This window comes from Lytechinus pictus, chromosome 14 (genome assembly GCF_037042905.1).
Source record: "Lytechinus pictus isolate F3 Inbred chromosome 14, Lp3.0, whole genome shotgun sequence".
NCBI classification, from domain to species: Eukaryota; Metazoa; Echinodermata; class Echinoidea; order Temnopleuroida; family Toxopneustidae; genus Lytechinus; species Lytechinus pictus.
Window position 1 is genome coordinate 16546913 of NC_087258.1, and position 22347 is coordinate 16569259.

Sequence of the window (22347 nt, forward strand, 5' to 3'; positions counted from 1 at the left end):
ATGATGGAATGTGTGAACACCTTGCACAAAGAACTGCACAGAATGAGGCTAATTAAGTGTTAAAACCATTGGCTTGTCAAAAACGTGTTAACAATCAGAGGTACAAAAGTCAAAACCAAATGATTCACACACTTCTCAATGGAGACCCGTTTGTGTTTAGAAAGCTTTTGACACCTGCCAAAAGGAGGCCAGGATTGCAGCTTTGGAAATAAATCAATCCATCTTCTGCTAGAATGAAAATCATGGGTTCTAATCTTCAGTTGTCTCAGCAGAAGTGGAAATTATATAAGTTTTATTTCCACACCTTAAGAGCATTGCACTTGACCTATCGACTACTCTACTCTGTCTTTCCCTTAGGCTGTATACAGGGAGCTTCCTGTTCCATTACGCATCCAGTTAAAAATATACCTCTCGGAGAATTCCTGGGGTTCTTGCAACAAAATTGATCATAACATTCCCATCCAATGCACTAATCACATTTTGCTATTAATGCAAAACATTGGATTCTTCATTACAGTGGGTTAAATTTCAAAATTTTTAAGAACATTGATAGGTTTCAAACACCAAGATGGTTGTGGGAAAAAAAAAAAAATCTTGATTATACTCCAGTACTCCTGACAAGATATAATTTATCATATCGACATAAAATGAAAAACAGATGGATCAGGAAGTTGTCTTTTAATCAGAATGGTCTCAAAAATATTGTTTTCGAATACTCTTACATAAATCCCTGGGGGTAATATATATAAACAAGTAAATTTCCTTAGATTTTTTTTTTGAGGGGGGATGGTGGAACGAACGTTTCCACTACAAATCTAGTTTTACGGCAATGTCAAATAGACTGTTAAGTACCATGCAAACAACATATCCCAGATAGCAGCAGTAAATCATGTTACGGACTTACATTCCTTTCAATTTGTTCACTTAACCCATTTCCTCCTGGAATGGTATGGTTCCTGGACAAAGTCTATGGGATTTGCACAATTCAGTAGTCATCAGGCTTTGAGGTAGATAATCTCCTAATTAGAGCAACTAGCAAAAACGAAATAGCTGCAAATCCATGTTTTGTACTGGGAGCTATTAACTAAAACCTACAATCAATTTCCAGAAACCTGTAAACCAATAAAATGAACAGGATGGTAGTTTCAACTCAATTCATGTTAAAAATTGATTTTAGCTTTTAGTGAATCACTCCCTGATGTTGAGATACATGTACTTACGACAATCTCTTTCATCCGATCCGTCACCGCAGTCATCATCTCCATCACATCTCCAGATCTTTTGAGCGCAGAGGCGATTGGCACATTGGAACTCATTAGGTTCACACTTTCTGTGTTCTGCAATTAATAAAAAGGTGAACAAGGCAAAGCATTAAGTGATTGGTTCATCGAATCATGCAGATGAAAAATTAAGGATGAAGTGACTTCTTGAATAACATTCATTGCTGTCAGTATATCATCATCATCATCAACTTCATCGTTATTATCATAATCATCATCACCATTGTCATCATTACTACAGCGATCATCATCACAATCATAACCGTTGTTATCACAAACTTCATCTAATCTATAGACACCCGACAAGCTTATTATACTACTGCATCTATATTCAACTAAGCAATCATCACAGTCACTTTGCCCATTATAGAAGTCTTGAGCAACACACTTGATCCTACCATCACCATCACCTTCATCACCTCCATCAACATCACCACCACCACCAATATGATCACCACAACCATTATCATTTTCATCATCATCATCACCATACTCATAATCGAAAGAAACCTGACAAGCCTATCATTTGACTTACCACATCCGTACTCATCCGAGCCATCATCACAGTCACTCTGCCCATCACAGAGGAAGTCTCGAGGGACACACCTGATGCTACCGGACCTACAGTATGCTTCATTGGATCGACACTGTGTACCCGGTGTTCTTGGGGGCACGGGGTCGGTGACCACTGACGAGGTGGTAGTACGAGGAGTGGTGGGGGCGGCAGTCGTGGTTGGAGTGGTGGGCGGGGCAGCTGTGGTGGTGGCAGGAGGTGTTGGTGCAGCAGTTGATCTGTCTTCCGGGGCTGTGGATGAGAAGACAAGCAGATGGCATAAGCAAAATATTCTATCGATTTAGTACTGTCATCACCTTAGGTTTCACATAGACCAATTTGAAAAGTTCTGAAATCCATGTTTCATCATTCAAATGTCTCATTACCATACCTTAACAAAGGTTCTTGGTGATACAACATTTGTTCCAGCAACAACTGCTCCGGTCTTATTACCTCAGAGGGCACAGGATTAGCATTGGGATTGATATAGAGTTTTTGGTTCAGAATAATGTAAAGATAAGGATTAGAGTTTATTTAGTTTTGGAGGTTAGGTGTTATGTTTAGCTTAATAACGTGAAGATTTTCTAAAGGAGCAACTGCCGTCAGAGCAATTGTTGCCAGATCAATTGTTGCTGGAGCAAATGTCATGGAACCTGGTTCTCACCAAACTTTATTTTTAAAAGCTAATTAGCAATATGTTGCAAAATACATAGACTTGTCAAACTGAGTGTGCCAAAGAAACGTTTCTAGGCTTAATGGAAGACATTACCATCAGAATTTATATGTTTGACACGTATAGTAATAGTAAGTACCCAAATATATAATACTAACAGACAGATGTCTTGAAAAGGCAAGAATCATCTGACATAAATAATATCTGTGTCATCTGAACAGGTGGAGCTGTAATTAAACCTTATCAGGACTGAATTGACCTGGGAGTTGAATTACCCTAGTTGGACTATTCTAGTGAAAATGTCAAATTGTCTCTTATGGACCAACTCAGTGTGATGGACTGCACACATCAATGTATTGGTGTCATGTCTCATGCTGCAAAATTTAAGCCCAAACCCCAACACCATCCTCCAAATCTCACTCTCCCCCTCTCTCTTTCTCTTTCTCTCTCTTATCCCTTCTACTACACCAACCAACAAGGTCATTTGAGGTCAATGACCTCCCAGAGGTCATGTCTGTAATGCAGTATGTGGGTCAGTGTCTCTTGGCAGGCATGACACAGAAAGGCAGTGCCAGAAGACATGTCAGTTCACCTTGTCTCAATGGAGAGTCTAGCACGGAGGCTACATTAGATTAGAGAAGGAGAACTAGCCATGTTCACATAACTAGAACGCTTCTTTAACAGGGTCATATAAGTAATGTAGTTCATTCACTTTTGTGGTAACAAGGAGGAATGCTTCCCTAGGAAGTGGTGAATGTCCTTCATTCGCAAGTGCAGGCCAGCTAATTAAATGAGCACTTTCAAATATGATACATGTATATGGTCAAGATACAGTGTGCTAAAAAAGGCAAAATTTGTATTATTACTACTCTTACTCTGTAGTAGAAGTAGTGCAAGTAGTAGATGTGGTAGAAGTAGTAGTAGTAGTAGAAGTAGTAGTAGTAGTAGTAGTAGTAGTAGTAGTAGTAGTAGAAGTAGCAGTAGTAGTAGTAGTAGTAGTAGTAGTAGTAGTAGCAGAAGAAGTAGTAGTAGTATTTGTAGCACTAGTAGAGTCAGTAGTACTAGTTAGTAGTGGTAGTGGTGGTGGTGGTGGTGGTGGTGGTGGTGGTGGTGGTGGTGGTGGTGGTGGTGGTGGTGGTGGTGGTGGTGGTGGTGGTGGTGGTGGTGGTGGTGGTGGTAGTAGTAGTAGTAGTAGTAGTAGTAGTAGTAGTAGTAGTAGTAGTAGTAGTAGTAGTAGTAGTAGTAGTAGTAGTAGTAGTAGTAGTAGTAGTAGTAGTAGTAGTAGTAGTAGTAGTAGTAGTAGTAGTAGTAGTAGTAGTAGTAGTAGTAGTAGTAGTAGTAGTAGTAGTAGTAGTAGTAGTAGTAGTAGTAGTAGTAGTAGAAGTAGCAGTAGCAGTAGTAGTAGTAGTAGTAGTAGTAGTAGCAGAAGAAGTAGTAGTAGTATTTGTAGCACTAGTAGAGTCAGTAGTACTAGTTAGTAGTGGTAGTGGTGGTGGTGGTGGTGGTGGTGGTGGTGGTGGTGGTGGTGGTGGTGGTGGTGGTGGTGGTGGTGGTGGTAGTAGTAGTAGTAGTAGTAGTAGTAGTAGTAGTAGTAGTAGTAGTAGTAGTAGTAGTAGTAGTAGTAGTAGTAGTAGTAGTAGTAGTAGTAGTAGTAGTAGTAGTAGTAGTAGTAGTAGTAGTAGTAGTAGTAGTAGTAGTAGTAGTAGTAGTAGTAGCAATAGAAGTAAAAGAAACTTCTACTATTGCTGCTAATTCTACTACTAATAGGCAAACTAGTAACTACTACTGCTGCTGCTGCTACTACTACTACTACCACTACTACTACCGTCATTATAATCTACTTCCATCAAACAAAAAGAATACAATTGTACAGTTAAAGGAAATGCTCTAACAACTAACAAGACTAATATCATGACACAAATGACATGATATTTCATACAGATCTGCTTCTTATTATGCCACTGTCAAATTAGATTTAGAGTAGTTAAACTAAAATTAGATCAAACCACAAACCTTCATCACATTTTTATGAACTAAAAAACCATTGCCATTTCATTGCACTTTCATCCAGACAAGGGACTTCAGAATGGGAACATGAACTTGCCCCTCTATTGGAATAGAGGGTCGGATTACCTAATCCTTTGGGATAATCCTTGCACCTTGCAGAGGTCTTAAATTACTCTACCCTCCCTCTGGAATATACGTCTACATACCTGTCATGTCTGAGTTGGTATGCTTTCGTTTTGACATTTCAATAGAATTTAGGAGAGAATGCTAAAACGTTTTGAAGATATTTAGTTAATTTCCACAAAACAAAACTAGTAATTCTTACATGATATACTCTTGGAAAATGTTATACATGTCATGTTGATTCATACTTGAGGAAGGGAGAAATTTCAAACCCCCATCCCTCAACTTTTTAGTCCCCTTTTCATTCCCATCAAACTATATACAGTTGTGCTAATGAGTTAGTGAACCCCGCCACAAAATGCACTGCTTCAAGCTGAATGCTGAATGTAGACAACAACATTACAACACTTGGCGATCCCAGACAAACAAACTTTCTTGAATATATTATTAATTACCTGACTTCACAATTGAATATCTAAACATGGCGAACGTGAACACTTTAGATATGTTCACTTTCTGGAGGAGTTCACTAACTTTTGCGCACCACTGTATAATAGCTAGCAAAGGAAGAATTTTCCTGTTAGCAGTTAACAGTTTGCTCCACATTCTTCTTAAAGAAAGCTACACACGCAGTCTTTTGTGTAGTAGATTTTGATTAATCGAATACTTTTATGACCAAAACTGCTAATGTGGAAGGCAACATTATCCCTGGCTAGTCTGAGAACATATCCTTCAGTTCTACTAAAAGTGCAAGAAGAGACAGAACAAGTATTTTGCTTGACATTAAGTAAATAGGTCACACTAATAGCTGGTAGCATCTACAAACAATAACCTTTGATCTGATGGCATGAACTCGGAATTTGCTGGATTTTTGTCAGGTTTCAAATTCAGACATTGTGACTATGACGGTGAAACATTATATGATAATTTAGAGTACATTTGAATGAAATTTTGCCCCCAGACGTAAACGCCTGAATATTTTCATGTGCTCATTTTCAGGATTGTTACAAACAAGTAATGTTGGCTTCTATCATTTTATTTCCCAAGCAAAATCAACTTCACTTTTCTTCCAGTAAATATCAAATTCACTTTCAAACCAAATATCAAATTGTATCCTGAAAGATGCTGAACAAATTGAATGTTGAAAAGTAACAAAGTATTGAAGGGAAAATGAAGGAGTGCATACTTATATTCATTAGATTAGAATCTTTATAAGATAATACACGTATTCTGAACAGATTTACAATCAATTCAGTGAAATACTAGATAAAATCAATCAAGGTTGATTTCAAATTTAATTTAATTGAAATATTGATAAGATTTTAGAAAATCACAATCCAGTGAAACAATTTGCTGAATAGGAGTATACTTTTACAAAACAATATGACTGTAAGAACCATGAGATCTTGGGTCTGTTTCTAACTCGTCATGGTAACTACCATAGTAACAGATTCCAGCAGTCAATCAAAATCAGGGTTTATCTGGTAGTTGTCATAATGACCTTCCATATGTGACAAATGTTACTAGATCATCAAATGAAGGCACAATTACATACTTGAAAAACATTGTTAAAATTTTAAAAATGTTAAGATTAAAATCAAGTCATTCCAATTTGATAAAATCATAAATGTAATATAGTAATTCATTAATTAAGCAGGTTTTATTTCTCAAATAAAAGTAAAAGCAAAACTCTCACTAATAGGATGGATTTGGCTTAACAAGTATATTAAGAAATTAAGCCATTCTCTGATGAAGCAATACAAAAACAACAACAAACATAAGGCAAAAACAAATTAAGCAAAGAAGTTAATCATTCATTCATAAAAAAAAAAACAATCCCTGTGAAAAAAACAATTAAAAAAGGAATGTCGTAAAATGCTGTTGAAATAGTCACACAATGCTGATGAAATTGACAGCTTACATAAGTGTTCAAGACCTTATACAACAAAGTTTTTTTTATCAATTTCCAATAAATTTCCAATAACAGTAAACAACAGAGTATAACATTTCAAATGGTAATTTTACTATGAAACATTTAGTAGTGTTTGCATATGTGCATACTATAATTTGAAATATAGAGGGATATGTTGTGTGCATGTAAGATACATAGTAATGTTTCCTCTTTTCTCTTCATTTGCAAATTTATTCCATCATTTGCAATGTTTGGCATGAAAACAAGGTGAGACCTGTGTACAATGACATGTAGATACAAAATGAAGATGCTCATAATACTTTGTATGCATGGGTGAATGAAGGAGGCATTTGACTCCAGAAGGGATTTTCAAATAGAATGAACCTGGTAGATATATCATGGATTGTTCATGTTGGCATTTACAAGCAACTGCTTTTTTAACTAATTAGTATAAACTCAAAGATCATTCGACTCCAAACCAAGATAAAAGCAGTCTGAATCTTGATTAGATCCAAAAATTCAAAATGAAAAGTTCCACATTCCAAATTCTTCTTTCCAAAATCCAAGCTAAAACAAATTCAACTATTCCTAATTCCAAAATTCCAAATTCAGAAATACAAATTTAATTTCTTACAATTTCAAAATGTCAAAAGTTCAAAATTAGAAAATAAAAAATGCAAATGGAAAAAACAATACATGTTAAAATCAAAATTCTAATTCAAATCAAAACTAAAAAAACATCAAAATTCAATTCTTAATTCAATTCAATTCAATCCAATCCATTTCAATTCAATTCAAAGAAGCATCACCTCCATGCGTGTGTATGAAGACATTGCTTGCTCTCCTTGAGACTGCAAGATGCAATGAATGGGTATATGCATAAAAGATAATTTCAAAAATCTTTAAAATGTGCAAATATACAAATGATCATTCATATTTATTGATATCTATATTATAGGAACAGTGACATGATACATTGTAGGGTGACTTTGGTGCTATAAAGCTGTGAAAAGGTGAACACTCTTTCACGAAGACAACGACATGATATTTGTTTGAGCTGGTAAGTTGTAACAGAGAAATATCTCATGTTCAACAGAATTGCACAGTAAGCTGACTTGCACAGTTGAAATATCCGAGTATGTAGATTAGTAGTTTAACTGAAATTTTTCTAATACTTTCTTTCATCACAGCTGGGAATAAACTGTTTGAAAGTCTAGGGTATCATTGGTTGTTCATTAGATTAAACTTTCAAGGATTTTATTTCCCTTTCTTTTGTTTTTAAGAGTAATTTATCGTTTTCCTCACCCCATGAAAGTGACACTCAAGGGACCGCCCCCCCCCCCCATACTGCTACATGTATATACACTAATATGAATAAATGCAATGACTATAATGAAGTGCTGTTTGTGCTGAAATGGTGTGTGGTACATGGTAAACTTGTGGTTGTGCGTAATTCTGGCAAATAGGACTGGGTCTTGTAACAATGAGATCAATCGGAAATGTGGAATGTGAGCTGTAAAACACACAGTGGGTGGAATTTTAAAATATAACGTCCTTGAGCGAGGAGTACTTACTACAAAATAATTCGTCGGTTTGATCAGCGCAGTCAAAAAGGCTATCACAGACGAGCTCATCGAGAATGCATTTAGTACCACCGTCACATTCAAACTGACCTAAATCACACAGGACTGCGGGACAACAGAGGGCGACAAATAAAATGAGCTGGCAACATGTTCTTTTGGTCAGCCGTGGTGCTTCAAGTCAAAATGCCAAGCCATGAATTCGTGTTAAGACATCTGTTGCCATTGATTAAAAAGCTTTTACGTAGTAAACTGTTTTAAAAATGCAAAATGTGCAACATTTAATACAGCCAAGCTTGTTAACATTAGCAATTAGTGCATTTTACAACAACCAGTTTCTTCCCAGACAAACCAATGATATATTCAGTTTTATTCACAGATATAAACTGAATGTTAGTTTCAGATCAACAAGAACAGAACACCACATAAAACATTTAACATAAAACATTTAACACAAAACAATTATCATGCATATCATTGTACCTCAATTTTTCACACCACACATTTCATCAGGAACTATGCATCACTTGGTTATTTCCTTGTTATTTGGAACAAATCAGAATTTACCATCTTTTTAGACAGTCAAGTTGCTTATTAACGAACAGTGAATGATGTTATGTTATATGTGTGGGTTTTCTTTATAGTTTTTAACTTATTAATTTGTTCAGTTATGGGGGAGGCTGTTAATTTACTGCAATGACATCAATGTAACACATTGGTAAATGGGTGCAAGACCATTTTAATCAAAGTTCCAAATACAAACTGGCATCAATACAGAATGATGGACACATATATCTCAGATAGCAGAAAACACAGGATACATGCACATACTGCATACACTCACATGATCTGCAATTTAATTTGTTAAATAATACATTTTTGACAAACAGGAAAATGTCAAATATGAGTGTCAGAGCAATACAAATTAACATTTTGGGAGGGGTAACAATGGGCAAGGGTGTCTTTCCAAACAACATTTCAGACTAGAGTCTCGATAGCTTCATGCTATTTCAGTAGAGCATGCTACGAGTAACCTGACAAAGAAGTCTTGAGCAAGAGCGCTCGATTGGGGTATCCCTGATTCTAGTGAGGACTCAAAGATGTCAAGCTTTAATTCTTATCGAAAGGAAGAATGCAAGGCGCATGCAAACATCCTCCTGTAACACCCATTAGCTTTAAAGAGCATGTTCACACTTGATAATGGCATATAGAACTTGCACAATGAAAGGTGAAGATATTCATATTGAATCGCACAAGGTGAGTTCAGATTGAGTAACCATATCGCATGAAGAGACAGTTCTTTACATAAAACACATGTTGGAGAACTTCACTTACACAAAAGTCACCAGTCCATTTGTACATGCAGACAGTTGAACCTATCTATCCATGACTTACAAAAGGCTGATTAGACTCTGAATATTTGTTACCAAGCTTTGTAATTATATGAAAATAAAATAATGATACTCAAAATAATACTCTCGTCTTGTAACCAACCCATATTCTGATAAAACTCATTATGTAAAATAATCTGTAACAGAAAGACCTACTTATCTAATCGAAGAGCCAATGAAAAGGGTCTTCACTACCCCCTACCATACCAATGGTGAGGGGCAGGTGAGAATGAGCTTAAGAGCTTTTGACTGGGCACGCGAGACCGTGACCAAATAGAGGAATTGACCGCTAAGTCTAGATGCCTTCCGACATCTCCTGGGTGAAACTGTACCTGCTGATTGTCAGTCTTCATTACCGACCAGCTACAAGTTTTGAGAAGATTTAGATCAAACCAGGGATGGAGATGAACTCCGATCTTCCTGATCTTACGGACTAAGAGAACTCAGGAAGCATGGAAGCACAATTCACCCTGGGATCCAAACACACATTCATATTGAGAAAAAAAATGGTAAAGAATTACATATACAGAATTTGACAACAATGAAAACTTCAGAATAAAGGGAGATAATTTCAGTATCAATATTGCAAATATTTGGCTTCTTTAAAACGATATCTCTGCAGCAACCGGTGCACAGGACACATGCTGTCAAAGCACCATTATCTGCTACAACAGTGTGACCATAACAGGTTTTTGGTGAAGAGACGATTCTCTTTACTAGCCAAGCATGAACATATATATGTCCTACTTCTGATGATATTTATACTGACATGATAAACATGAATATTCTTTTATTCTCTACCTTACTGCGCATGTTCATGTCTCACTAAATCCCTAGCATCAAAGAGATCACCAAAATCATCTACGCATCGTTAATGATAGCATACAAGGTCCCATTAAATGGAAAGACGATCTATCTTCTTCAGGCTAGATGATTAAAATCAATGATGGACTAGTCAATTAAAGTGGGCCGTTAAAATGCTGGCCAGTTTAATGGCATCACATTCTTGCTCTTAAGGTTTGGAATTGTGTGATCTTGAACATTTAATGGGATGTCCTCGAGACATCTTTGTTCTCAATGTTCAAAAGAGGATGATCTTGAACATTAAATTGATGTCCCAAGACTCCTCAGTCAATATAAAGAATTATAAACCTCTCTTTAAGAATCTCGAATAATCCGTTCCTCTGATTGGTCAAAATTGAGGTCATGTAAACGACCATGCCTTCAAAACAACAAACTAAGGTGGTAACCAAGGGCAACGGGCATAGTTAACAAGATTTCTGCCCGTTGCCCCCTGATCCGCCCCTTAACGACGGGCATAGCAAAATTTAGCTGAAATCCTTATTTGATTGCATGCAAAATGTTGCTTTCTGCGGTGATTGCGGATACCATAAATATCCGCGCGATTTGATCGAAAGTTTTAGACAATTCGCGCATTTACGCGCTTATTGCGCAAGTGCGCGCAACGGATATGACATATCGATGGAACAATGCCGATCTTTGACTTTTGCTTGTTAATTCCTGTTAAAATATATGGCATTTATTGAAAAGAAAACTAATTTATTAAGGACATAACGGATGTATCAATCATCAAGTCTTGTCGCAGTTCGCCCAAATGCATGCTCGCAAAAGGTGAGTCGGGTGAAAAGATTAGACGGTCACTGCACTTTCTAACAATAAACGTTATTCGTTCAAATTAACGTTAGGACAGATAGGTATGACAAACGACAGCGTTAGGACGGGTAGATCTAATGTTAATGGTCGTTAGTTAGCGTAGAAGTTAAGTGTAGACTCTAGATCTAACGTTACTAACGTTTTCAGGGCGTACGTAGGTTTAGTCGACTAGATCTAACGTTAGATTACACTCTAATGGAGATTTAAGACTTAACTTTAGATCTAGCCTAGAATCACCCTATTCAGAATCAGAGCCTAATTTGGTAACTAAAATAAAAATATCTAGCCTAGGCCTAGACTAGAGAGTAGGGCCTATCGGTATGAACTGCTTTGATATTCGATTTTGAGATCAAACTTCAGGGTCAGGGCTAAGTTAAGGCCTAGACCTAACGTTAGCTTGGGGCCTAGGACTGGGCCCTGGCAGGCTTTTAGATCTAGACCTAGACTAGGCCCTAACGTTAGATCTAATGTTTAATAATTCGGTTCATAAAATATATATGGACTGCTTTTATATTCGAGACATGGTTGTTTCAATTCGGCTCGCGGGTACCGCATCGGCCAGACCATGCCCTCGGGCAAAGCCCTCGGGCATAGTCGCGTTGCGGTCCCCTTGAGCCTCTAGAAACAACCATGCCTCTCAAAGCAGTCCATATATCTATACTATGTCCCACTATCACTTAGCTTAACTCAATTTAGGATCTTTTCAAGGCTAGAGGATAAAATAAGAAGTAAGCCCTTTAATGATTGATACTAACATCTCATTCTTGGTCTTAAGGCTTGAAAAAGAGTGATCTTAAATATTTAATGGATCGTACCAAGACTTCTTGGTCAATATAAAGAACTAATTCATTTAAGAGATAAAGCTGTCTGGGACAGGGATCTCAACGAGCTCCTCAACTGATTATTTGTACTCATCAATCATGGAAAGTTATTAGAATCAATGAGGATAAGATATCACTGATGATAGTCTTTGTAATTCATATTGGTTCACATGAATCAGACGGATCTTGAATCGGTAAAAACATATTTAAACCCTGACATTTATTTTTCTGAGGAATAAACAAGGGTATATCCTAATCTTGTTTGGGATGAAATCACTAAAATCTAATTGCAATGTCTTAAAACAAAATTATTCAAATTTTATACGCCAACCTGATGAACTAGAAAATTTACCAGATTATTGCATCTTCTTATCATCATTTTACTAATATATTCTAGTTATGTTCATAGGATTAGTTTAGGTCAACTCAAAATAGCAGCAAAATGTTTTAAACTGGATGCTAAAATATTAGTTTAACCAAGTAACCATGGTAACAGTTACTTATAAAAAAAATATTTGAAAATCACAGAATTGAGCCAAACCAACTCTAACCATGCACTACAAATGCATATGAAAAATCCAATTCACAAAATGGACTGTCAAACTGGGATACCTTTGGGTCAAAGGACAAATGAGGTCATCTGATGGGTCAGTTCTCATTGCCTCAAGGTGACATTGATATCATGAGCTCCATTAGTGACTAATGCCAGAGGGAGAAAATCTCATTTGAAAAGCAATGCTAGGAAAAGTTCTTTCAATGCTTCCCGTACAGTGGAAATGGACTGGTCAAAAATTCTTGTCACACTCAACTTATCAAAAATTAACTGGAGCATTTGTTGTGAGCCACAAATGTGTATTTACACAAAACAAAAAAGAACTTTCAGGATTCAAACTACAGTACCGGAGTAGCATGAATATCATTTAAAATATCTAGGCCTTAGCAACGAGAGAACATATCGAATAAAGAATTACTTTCCTAAAAAATCAGAGACAAATTCTTATTTTTGGCTCAACTCCCCAGGGAGGTTTATCTTAGGGAGATGTGAAACAAGTAACAATACGAAATATCCTGAAATATACACTGTTAAAAGGCTGTTTAAGCACTTCACTCTTACAACTATTGATTAAACTTTTAGACAATTGTTTGAACTTTTATTAAACAATGTGTTTAAAAGATTTAGCAATAGTTGTTCAAGTGATGGGCTTAAAAAACGGTGCTTGTAATTCTAAACAGGATTTTTACAGTGAGAGAAAAAAAATAATGTTCTTCTGAATGGACATACAACCCAGATACTTGGGGAAATAATAAATGTAAGAATTCAAAGCATCTGAAAGTTGTAATAGACGGAGGATTTGTTGGGAGGGGGATTCCTACAAGATGAGTAATAGACTGTTGTCTGTTTGTTGACAGATGCAGTTGTGTTGGAATGATGAATGTTCGGTGGCGTTGTTTCGCTAGCGTCCCGTGGGAATGACTCAGTTGAGAGAAGCAAGGGGAGGTTTGCAGGAGGTATGTATCATGGATGGCTACCAATTACGATGTACATCTTTCTAGAAGTCAAATGTTCTCAGAGGCAGATCAAAGTTTAAGGGGGCATAAAAAGTTGGTTGAATTTGTCATAATTCAGGACAATCCCCCCCCCCCTGCACCCTCAAAAACAATCCAAGTTACAGAATTTGTCTAAATTCAAATGGGCACTTCAAAAAAGGGAAGGTAAATTGCCAACTTCGGGAGAAAGGGGCAAAAGTCCTTGAGCCCTCTCTTGTCCCATCAATGCCAGAATGTAGCCTGCTCCACCAAGTAATCCATAGAAATTTCACGCCAACTTTAAATTGGGGATGGTGGTTCAAATCTAGGACTGAAGTCGACACCAAATACCAGTAACTTTCAAAATAAATGGTGACTACACAAAGTAATGGTATAATTTGAAGGGTAAAAAATTAGATATGCTTTTAGGGTTTACTCCAAAGACTGTGAAGGTAGCAATAGCACACATAAAACACTTTTGGCACATAGTTTAAGCGTGTCACTCTAAAAACAAGCTGTTTTAACTTGTGAACAATTGTTTTAAAAAAATTTTAAATTGTTTAAACTTTTAAACAACTTGTTTAAAACTTTGAACAATAGTTGTCAGAGTGATGGGCTTAAACAACATGCTACAAGTTTTAAACAGCGTTTTTACAGTGCATTGAGTCGGTAGCAACGGCAATAACACAAACTCTCCAACCTAGCGTCCTTTTGGCGCTACACATGTCAGCCTTCAGGTGATGAATAGTATGATGGGGCCAATGATGACAGAAGGACTTACATTGGAATGATAAAACTCTTGTTCATGCCTCCCCCTTGAGGTATGTAATCAGATACAGAGAGTGACAGACAATTATGTATCTGTCGCAGGTGCCCCCTTTAAAACAAGCAATCATGTTGTCTACGGAAGATTTGCATTACATTCAAGGGAAATGCTACAGATTTGCCTGGAAAAAGAAAGATATACCATGCTCCATGTTCAGAGAGCAGGACTTCAACCAATACACACCCTAGCAATGGCATGTTTTTCTTCAACAAGAAATTTTCCCAAATTGTGCTGCACTCAACCCAGGTGAGATGAATGGGTACCAAGTAGGGGGAAATTCCATGAATGCTTGAGCGCCTATAGGTAGCCAAGCTGAAGCCGGAGCAATAATAATAGCAGGGCCCATTGGGAGAACAGTTTTTGGAACTGCAGTGGCTATCCTTGGGTAAATATGAAATAATTACTATCATTATTGTATAGTCCATAAATTAATATTCGAAGTTGAGTACTACATTGAGATAACAGCCTTTAACGAGAAGACAACAAGAGCAAAACAAATACCAGTAATGGATTTGATGTTTTATAACTCAATCCTCATCAAAATTCAAACTTCATTGCATGTATATTGACAACTGTCAAACATCAAACGTATCACAAATACTACTTTTGGCTAACTTCCTGATAATATGCATCTAGAACAGAATATATGTAGTCCTAAACAAAGTATAGGGCGTAGATAAACACCACCGGATATTTTGGCCGTGCCTTCCCCCCCCCCCCCCCCCCATCCCCCTTCACTCCCTAACAAAAACAAAATGCTTTCACAGAAACATCAAGAATTCCCACAACATGACAATACTGCCAAAATCTTCTTGTAAGAAGCTCTTTGGAATCAAATTTCTTGCGTTCTTCTGCCAGGGGTTGTGAGGGCTGCAGCTGATACAACCAGGACACTGTTCTCCGTATTTGTACGCCTGGTGACCCTTGACCCTAGAAACAAACATAATTCTGTGTGCATGCCTCCCATCCAATAAATACCCCTAGTTTCAGTCCAGGGAAGGGAGTCACCATCATCATATGAAGAACCAACTTGGATTTTATGCAAGATTGAGAAGTCATACATTCGAACTTGGACAGAAAGGACAGGCTAGCCTTTCATGAATACCGTCCCGTTTCCAAATGGGGACTTGACTTTTTGAGTCTTTGGTATGCCAAATATGGCCTATGTTGTTCCCTTAATGTCAATGTGACTTTGGAAGTTTGATGTGACATATGATTTTCAGCAGGAAGCAGGCATGTTTCATATCTATTTCAAGCTCCAAAAGCTAATTTTTATAGCATGTCCAAACATTCCAATTCCAACTTCAACTGTGCATATCACTATTCCATTTCAATACTAGATTTTATAAATTCATGCAAACATGTGCCCTATAACAGTTATGTGATGGGAAAAAAGTAGTTCATTCATTTAAATAGCTAATAATAATAAAAATAATAATATGCAACATTTATAATTATAGTGCTTAATACAAATGATTTTAAGTGCTGCATACTATTACCCCGGCTTTAGCATGGCTACCCTGATTGGACGCTCGAGCATTCAAGGAACTCCTTCCAAACGGGTACCCAGTTACTACACCTGGGTGGAGAGTGGCAAATGTAGATAAACGCCTTGCCAAAGGACGCAGGTGCTGCGGTGGGATTTAAATCCCGGACTTGTGGTTCAAAGTCCGGAGACTAATCCACTGAGCCACAACACCTCTACAATGATTTTCTCATGTTCATCATTTGATTTATAAAATGAAGCAATATTAATTCACTGCTATTGATGTCTCCAAAAAAATATAAATGGAGAAAAAAAACCAGGACCAGATGAAAATTATCCCCCACAGCAGAGTGGCCCCTCTATCTCTTGGTTTCCATAACAATAAGCTGAATTAAAAATATAAAGCAGATCAAAGATATCTTCTATTGTTACATACATCAAGAGACCGAGGGTGGAGGTCCAGGTATCAAATAGGTACTAATCCTGTAAACAACTTTTTGCACTCTTTCTAAGAAATAAAACATAAAATCCAGACATTCTCACCCAATTCAACCCAATTCGATACAATTGTATCCACATCTGGTCATTTCTCTTTGACACGACATGCTTTGATGGTGCTGTCAGTATTTCATTTTATAAGGCCATATACTTGACAAGTGGAAAATAAATCACCAATTTGTCTGTTTGGTGATACTGCACTTTTGGAATAATTCTGGTATATGAATTGCATTCAGTGTGATGATAAACAGATGAGAAAATGAACTTGAAAGCTTGAATTTTAAGGTGGGCCATAGTACTACTACTAGTATTCAATCATTATTACTGAGATGCCTCTTGACTGGTATCGTTTTGTGCATGAAATCTTTTATACTTGCATCTTTACAGGTAAAATTGAATTTAAAAGCTTTTGAATTACACATGAAAGGTTGGAAATGGCAAAACACAATGGCACTGCATGAGTGACAAGGAGTACACATTTGGCATGTTTTATGAAAAGCGAGCTCAAAGTCAGAACACATAACTATTTTAGGAATTACTACATGTATCTATACTGCAAGTAATAGTAACGACAACATATTTAACAACAACAACTGATGGCTACATCTACAGCTCCTTATGGTTTCCTGTATGAAGCTTTCCTCGTCCTTCCAGTAAACCAAGGTTTATTCTTTAAATCCTTCTTTTTTCGGAAGTACAACCATAACAAAAACATCCAGATATTCTATCCAGCTTCCCCAGCTGCAAGTTCAAGATGGCAATGCTGAGTGAAATGCAAGAAGCCAGCTGACAAATTTCAATTTTGACCACCTTTCTTCGGTTCTGTAGATGGATTGACCTCCCCGACCAATGAAATTTGAAATGTAAATAAAAATAGGATTCAAGAATTCCCCCATGATAACAGGTTGATATTTCATGGCTAGAAAATCTATGAATTGCATAAAATAAGTTGGATTGTCCATTTCAATGGACATGCTTGTTTGTGGCATGTTTGACCAAGAACTGTCTGAAAATTCTGTATTTGAAAGACAATTTACTTCTGGCATATAAACAGTTTTGAAAAGGCAGTTATGAGTATTATCAATGAAGTAGCCATTTTCTTTCCATATTTAAAGGGAATTTGTTTAATTTGGGGTCCCATTTCATAAATTTGTTACAATAACAAATTGGCAATAATATTTTAAAGCCACTGAAATCATTCAATTTGACTGGATGATAGAAAACTTGTTATAGAATCGGGCATTTGTTATTAAAGCAAATCTCTATGAAAAGGTGTTCAACAAATTGTTCACTACATGTTTTCTCTCCTTTTGAAGAACCATATCTATTAATAATAATAGCTTTATTTATATGAAGCTTTTTTTTCAGAGGATACAAAGGGCGATTATCACCCCGCTATCCCTGCTTCATCAGCAGCACTCGGTACATTCGAGGAATTAATCCTGCTGGGTAGTACGGGTACACATTCACCTCACCTGGGTAGAGTGCAACACAGTGTGGTTAAGGAAAATGCGTCATGGCTGGGATTGGAACACAAGACCCTCTATTTGAAAGACAAGAGACAGAACCACTAAACCATGACATGCCCACATGCAATCACCAATAATAAGAATTCTCTCACTTCGAAAAGATTTTCAACAAGAATATTCAGATTTACTTTACGCATTTATTCCTATTCCCAAAGTTGTCCACCCTTTCACATCTTAACTAATTTTTTATTATACCTCAAGCGAGAAAAGAAATGAATAGACTACATAATTCCAAAATATGCTCTGAATGGGTCTGGCTTTACTGAAAATTTATACTTTGATAAAAACACCCATGAACCTTTAACACTTGTTGTACTCTGGAGTCCTACTCCAACTAAATCTGTAAATCGGTTGGCAACTCAATTACATCTCATTTTTCTCTCTTCCCCTCATCCCTTCTGTATCACAATTTCCTATAAGTTCATTTCGACAGCTTCATTGCACTTTCTCTGCACCCATTTCTCAATTTGTAACCGGAGTCCCATTGGGGTGTTGGTAGGGTATTGGTATAAGCCCCTAATCGGATTCCCTTCACCATCCCCATCAGTTATAGGTGCACAGGAGCAAGATGATGGGGTAATGGAGAGTTTTAGGAGCAGTGAACGAGAACGACGTAGCAGTCGTCTGATCGTATGAGTCAACGTCGTCGTCTGCCCTTGTTCACTACAATTGCAAATACTTTATATTTCACTCGACTTGTACGTGTGTACGTCCACGTGAAACAGCGCGATAACCAGCGGGTCATGACACGCTGCCCGTCCCGGAAGATCTGGCGTACCATCGCCTGGCGACCCGGTCGGGTGATGCGAAAGTGCAACTTGTGCACACATGCCCTTTCACTTGCTTTGATTCCTTTTTAATCGAGTTAGGATATATATCGATATAAATTTTGGAGGTCAGAGAGCAATTCCAAATATGATAAACATAATGCATCGTACAACTTACATTAATTTTGTGAAAAGTCATTGAAAACTGTGTTTTAAAAGGGAAAGGTTGATCTTCATGCTGGGCTTGAACAGTCAAAATGACGTCACTCACGTACACGTCCACTATGATTTAGGAGAACCGCAAAATGGATGTGGCGAGGTTCTCAAGTCTGATAGTGGATGTGTGTGAGGACCTGAGGCATATGGAACGCCAAAAAATGACGTCATCTTGTACCAGTCCACTATGTGGACGTACATTTCTAAAAGTGCTCAATAAGATTCACATTACAGGGGGGAGGAGTTGCTTTACCAACAGAACTGCTAGACCAAACTACAAGTGGAAAAGGCCTTTAAAACTTGAGAAAGGCCTACTTCAGTAACATCTCTGATGGGAGACGGACATCAAACAATGAAAAATGTTCAATAAATATATACCAAAAATTTGGTCCTTTTGAGGTCAGTATTGGTTGACTCTGACAGCAGCGTGGCAAGGATAAAAGAAATCTAAAAAGCAACAAAAAATACATACAGATGAAATAATAAGTATGTCCTTGACTTCAATATGCATCATTCTTCTTATACACCCTCCAAAATTAGCCTCTTTTTCACATAAAGGAACGGTTTCAAAACTACTCTTGATCCCACATCATATAATGTCCATGGTACAAAACTTTTTTATATACCACTTGGGAAATTATGTTTTATTACTTGTGGGCACTCCATTAATCAGAGAGCCTAGGGACCGGTATTGAAAAAGAAAAAGATGAAATAAATTCTTGATAGAGATTTACAAATTAGTTCAGCATTTGTGGTTCTAAATGGTCAGAAGTATATGAACTATTTTCCATTTCATTTGGCTCTAATATTTGCTTTTCATCATATCCAGTTATAAATCAAGAAATCATCATCTGCTATCTCAACTGGAAAATTGGGTCACTTTTCTAAACTAGATTCTGGTTGTAAAAGATGCTGACATTATAATGAAACACCTTAATATTCAATCCAAATTCTAAAACTGTCAACCAATGTAATACCAATTTTATTCTCCATTTTTCATTTTTTTTATTGTAATAATACTACCTGGGATTACAGTGTACTAGTATTTATTCTTCCACAATTAATATTTGTTCATCTATTGAATCATTGTTTCCATGGTGATTTATCATTTTCTGTAATATAGGTAGAAAATAGTCTGGTATAAATAGAAAAAGTGAATCATGACACATAAATCTCTCAGGCTCAATCGAACTGTGAAAGGTGAAAAGCGAAAGTGTGTTTTTCATCAAGTACTCTTGTTTTATTCTCCAGCTATATTGATGTCAGAAGTCAAACACATAAAAAAATCTTGACCATGTGTTAAAAGATGAGAAAGGGGTACTTTCAGAAAAAATTATGTGAGTTAGGGACTTTCTGGTGCTGTGAGATGGCAAAAAAATTGTGGGCTCCTCTCAATCCTCAAAATAAGGTCACATAATACTATTAAGGAAATACAGGTAGGAACATACGATTTCTAGGAGTATCAAAACAAACGCTAAACCAGTCGCAGATCCATGGGGACAGTTATGAACTGATGCAGAGGTTTGAGGTCCATGGTTCAAGTCCAAAGTCATGTCTTTCGGTTGATGATGTGAAAGGTCAGTCCCAAATGAACAAAATCATAAATGATTATGAATACACACCTGCATGAACTCTTATACACAAACACACACACTCACGCACATGGCCATTTATATTAGTTGGAATGGCATATTGGTGCAGATGTCTTTCCTTCGAGCACAAAACTTCAAATATAACCTTTGAATTCAATTCATTTGGTGTTAACAGTTACCTCATAATATTACATATCATTTTTTTCTAAATGATCCTCTCTTAATTCCATAAAATGCAATAAAGACAAGAAGTCTTTCAGATTTGTTTATTTTCTTACATCTTTATTCCATTTCTGAACCTCGAGGCATAATCGTAATTAAATAATTAACTTTATGACTGAATGAGGGTTTGGGACTGGTTGGTCAAACTGAAAAGTCAAAGAAAATAAAACCCCTAGATTACAGACTAAGACTGCATTTATCAACTCTTTGCTGAAGCAGAATTAAGGTTTTAAAACATGATGTGGGGGGGGGGGTGAAAACGATAAACGAAAACATGTTTTGATCATGTAGTTCAAATGACTTTTTGAATCACAAAAAAAAATATGCAATCCATATGAGCCAGAAATACAGATCTGCAGGGGAAATAAACACAAACCTGTTTTGAAACATGTTCATACCTAAAACCAGTGGCGGACCGTGACCCTGAGGAGACGAAGCATTGGGGGGGGCACAGCATTGTTCACAAACAATACAGTGCCCCTCCAACGCTTTGTCTCCTCCGGGTCACGGTCCGCTACTGCCTAAAAACACTTCCATCTCTTCCCAGTTTGGGGGAAAAAAGCCCCCCCCCAAAAAAAAAAAAAAAAAAAAAAAAAACTGGATACAAAACACCTAATCCTTGCATCAAACGGCACCAAGCAGCTGTACTGATACAATGTTTTCATGACTGTATGAGAAGTCAATAAACAGAACCCTAGAGGCGTTAAGGTGCATTTGGAAATGCATTTTAACCTGCTACTAACTGGGAAAAGTTGATAAACGCGGCCGAATACTCACAACAAAACGTAGGTTTAGCCGGTAGATCAGGAGGTGAAGAAGTACATTCACATTTGTCACCGTTACGGAAACATGCCTCTGCAACAGGTGCCTTAGTAATAGTGGGGCTTGCTGTTGTTACGGTGGGGCTTGCTGTAGTTACGGTAGGGCAAGCAAAAATATATAAACTTCACAAATTACCTTATTTCTATGGGTGACTTCAAGTTTGGTGTTCACCTATTGGTGTGGGTGTTAGGTCAATTTTAATGTCAGCATTGCACCAAACATCAAATGCAGCTAGTACAGGGATGAATTCCACTAGATGCTAAGATGTCAATAATATCATTTGGGTAATTTTTATAAACTCAGAATAGGTATCGGAGTTTGTGGAAGAAATGTAAATTGTGCTATTGACACCAACACCAAACTTGAAATCACCCAGGTCACGGTCTTGAATACATACAGTAGTATTCATAGACCATAATCTTAATTACATCTCTCTGCCTACTTAGTACAGCCCATGATCTATCTAAATGTGGATTTGCTTATTTCATAATGCCAAGCGAGCATAGCGAGTGAGCAAACAAACAAAAATCTCTTTTTGATGATGCATGCAATTTGAGCATGATTCGTGCTGCTGGGCAGAACTGAAACATATTTCCCTAGCTGGTGGGGGGAGAAAACATCTTCTATATGTGCAGAGGCTATTTCCAAAGTGGGAATAAAAAGTTTCATCATTGCCAATTCACTTTCCTAAAAATTGATATGAAAATTTCAGCTAAAACTATTTTTAAAACAAAACCAACCCTTGTAATCTGTTTTAGCATATTTTTTTAAGGGGGGCAAGGCAAGGGAGTCCTAGTCCCTATGCCCAGTAAATTGCTGATTCGTCTAATGCCAACTCGTTCACTCCC

General features: G+C 37.1%; 1 protein-coding gene across 1 annotated transcript in view; it reads right to left on the reverse strand.

Moving 5' to 3' along the window:
• Positions 1-22347, reverse strand: part of LOC129275781 (basement membrane-specific heparan sulfate proteoglycan core protein-like) — a 116969-nt gene that overhangs the window by 71823 nt on the left and 22799 nt on the right. The window contains exons 4-6 of the mRNA XM_064109134.1: positions 8123-8236; positions 1816-2085; positions 1221-1337 (exon numbers count right to left, since the gene is read on the reverse strand). Of these exons, the coding sequence (XP_063965204.1) occupies positions 1221-1337; positions 1816-2085; positions 8123-8236 (501 nt within the window). The remainder of the gene's footprint in view (positions 1-1220; positions 1338-1815; positions 2086-8122; positions 8237-22347) is intronic.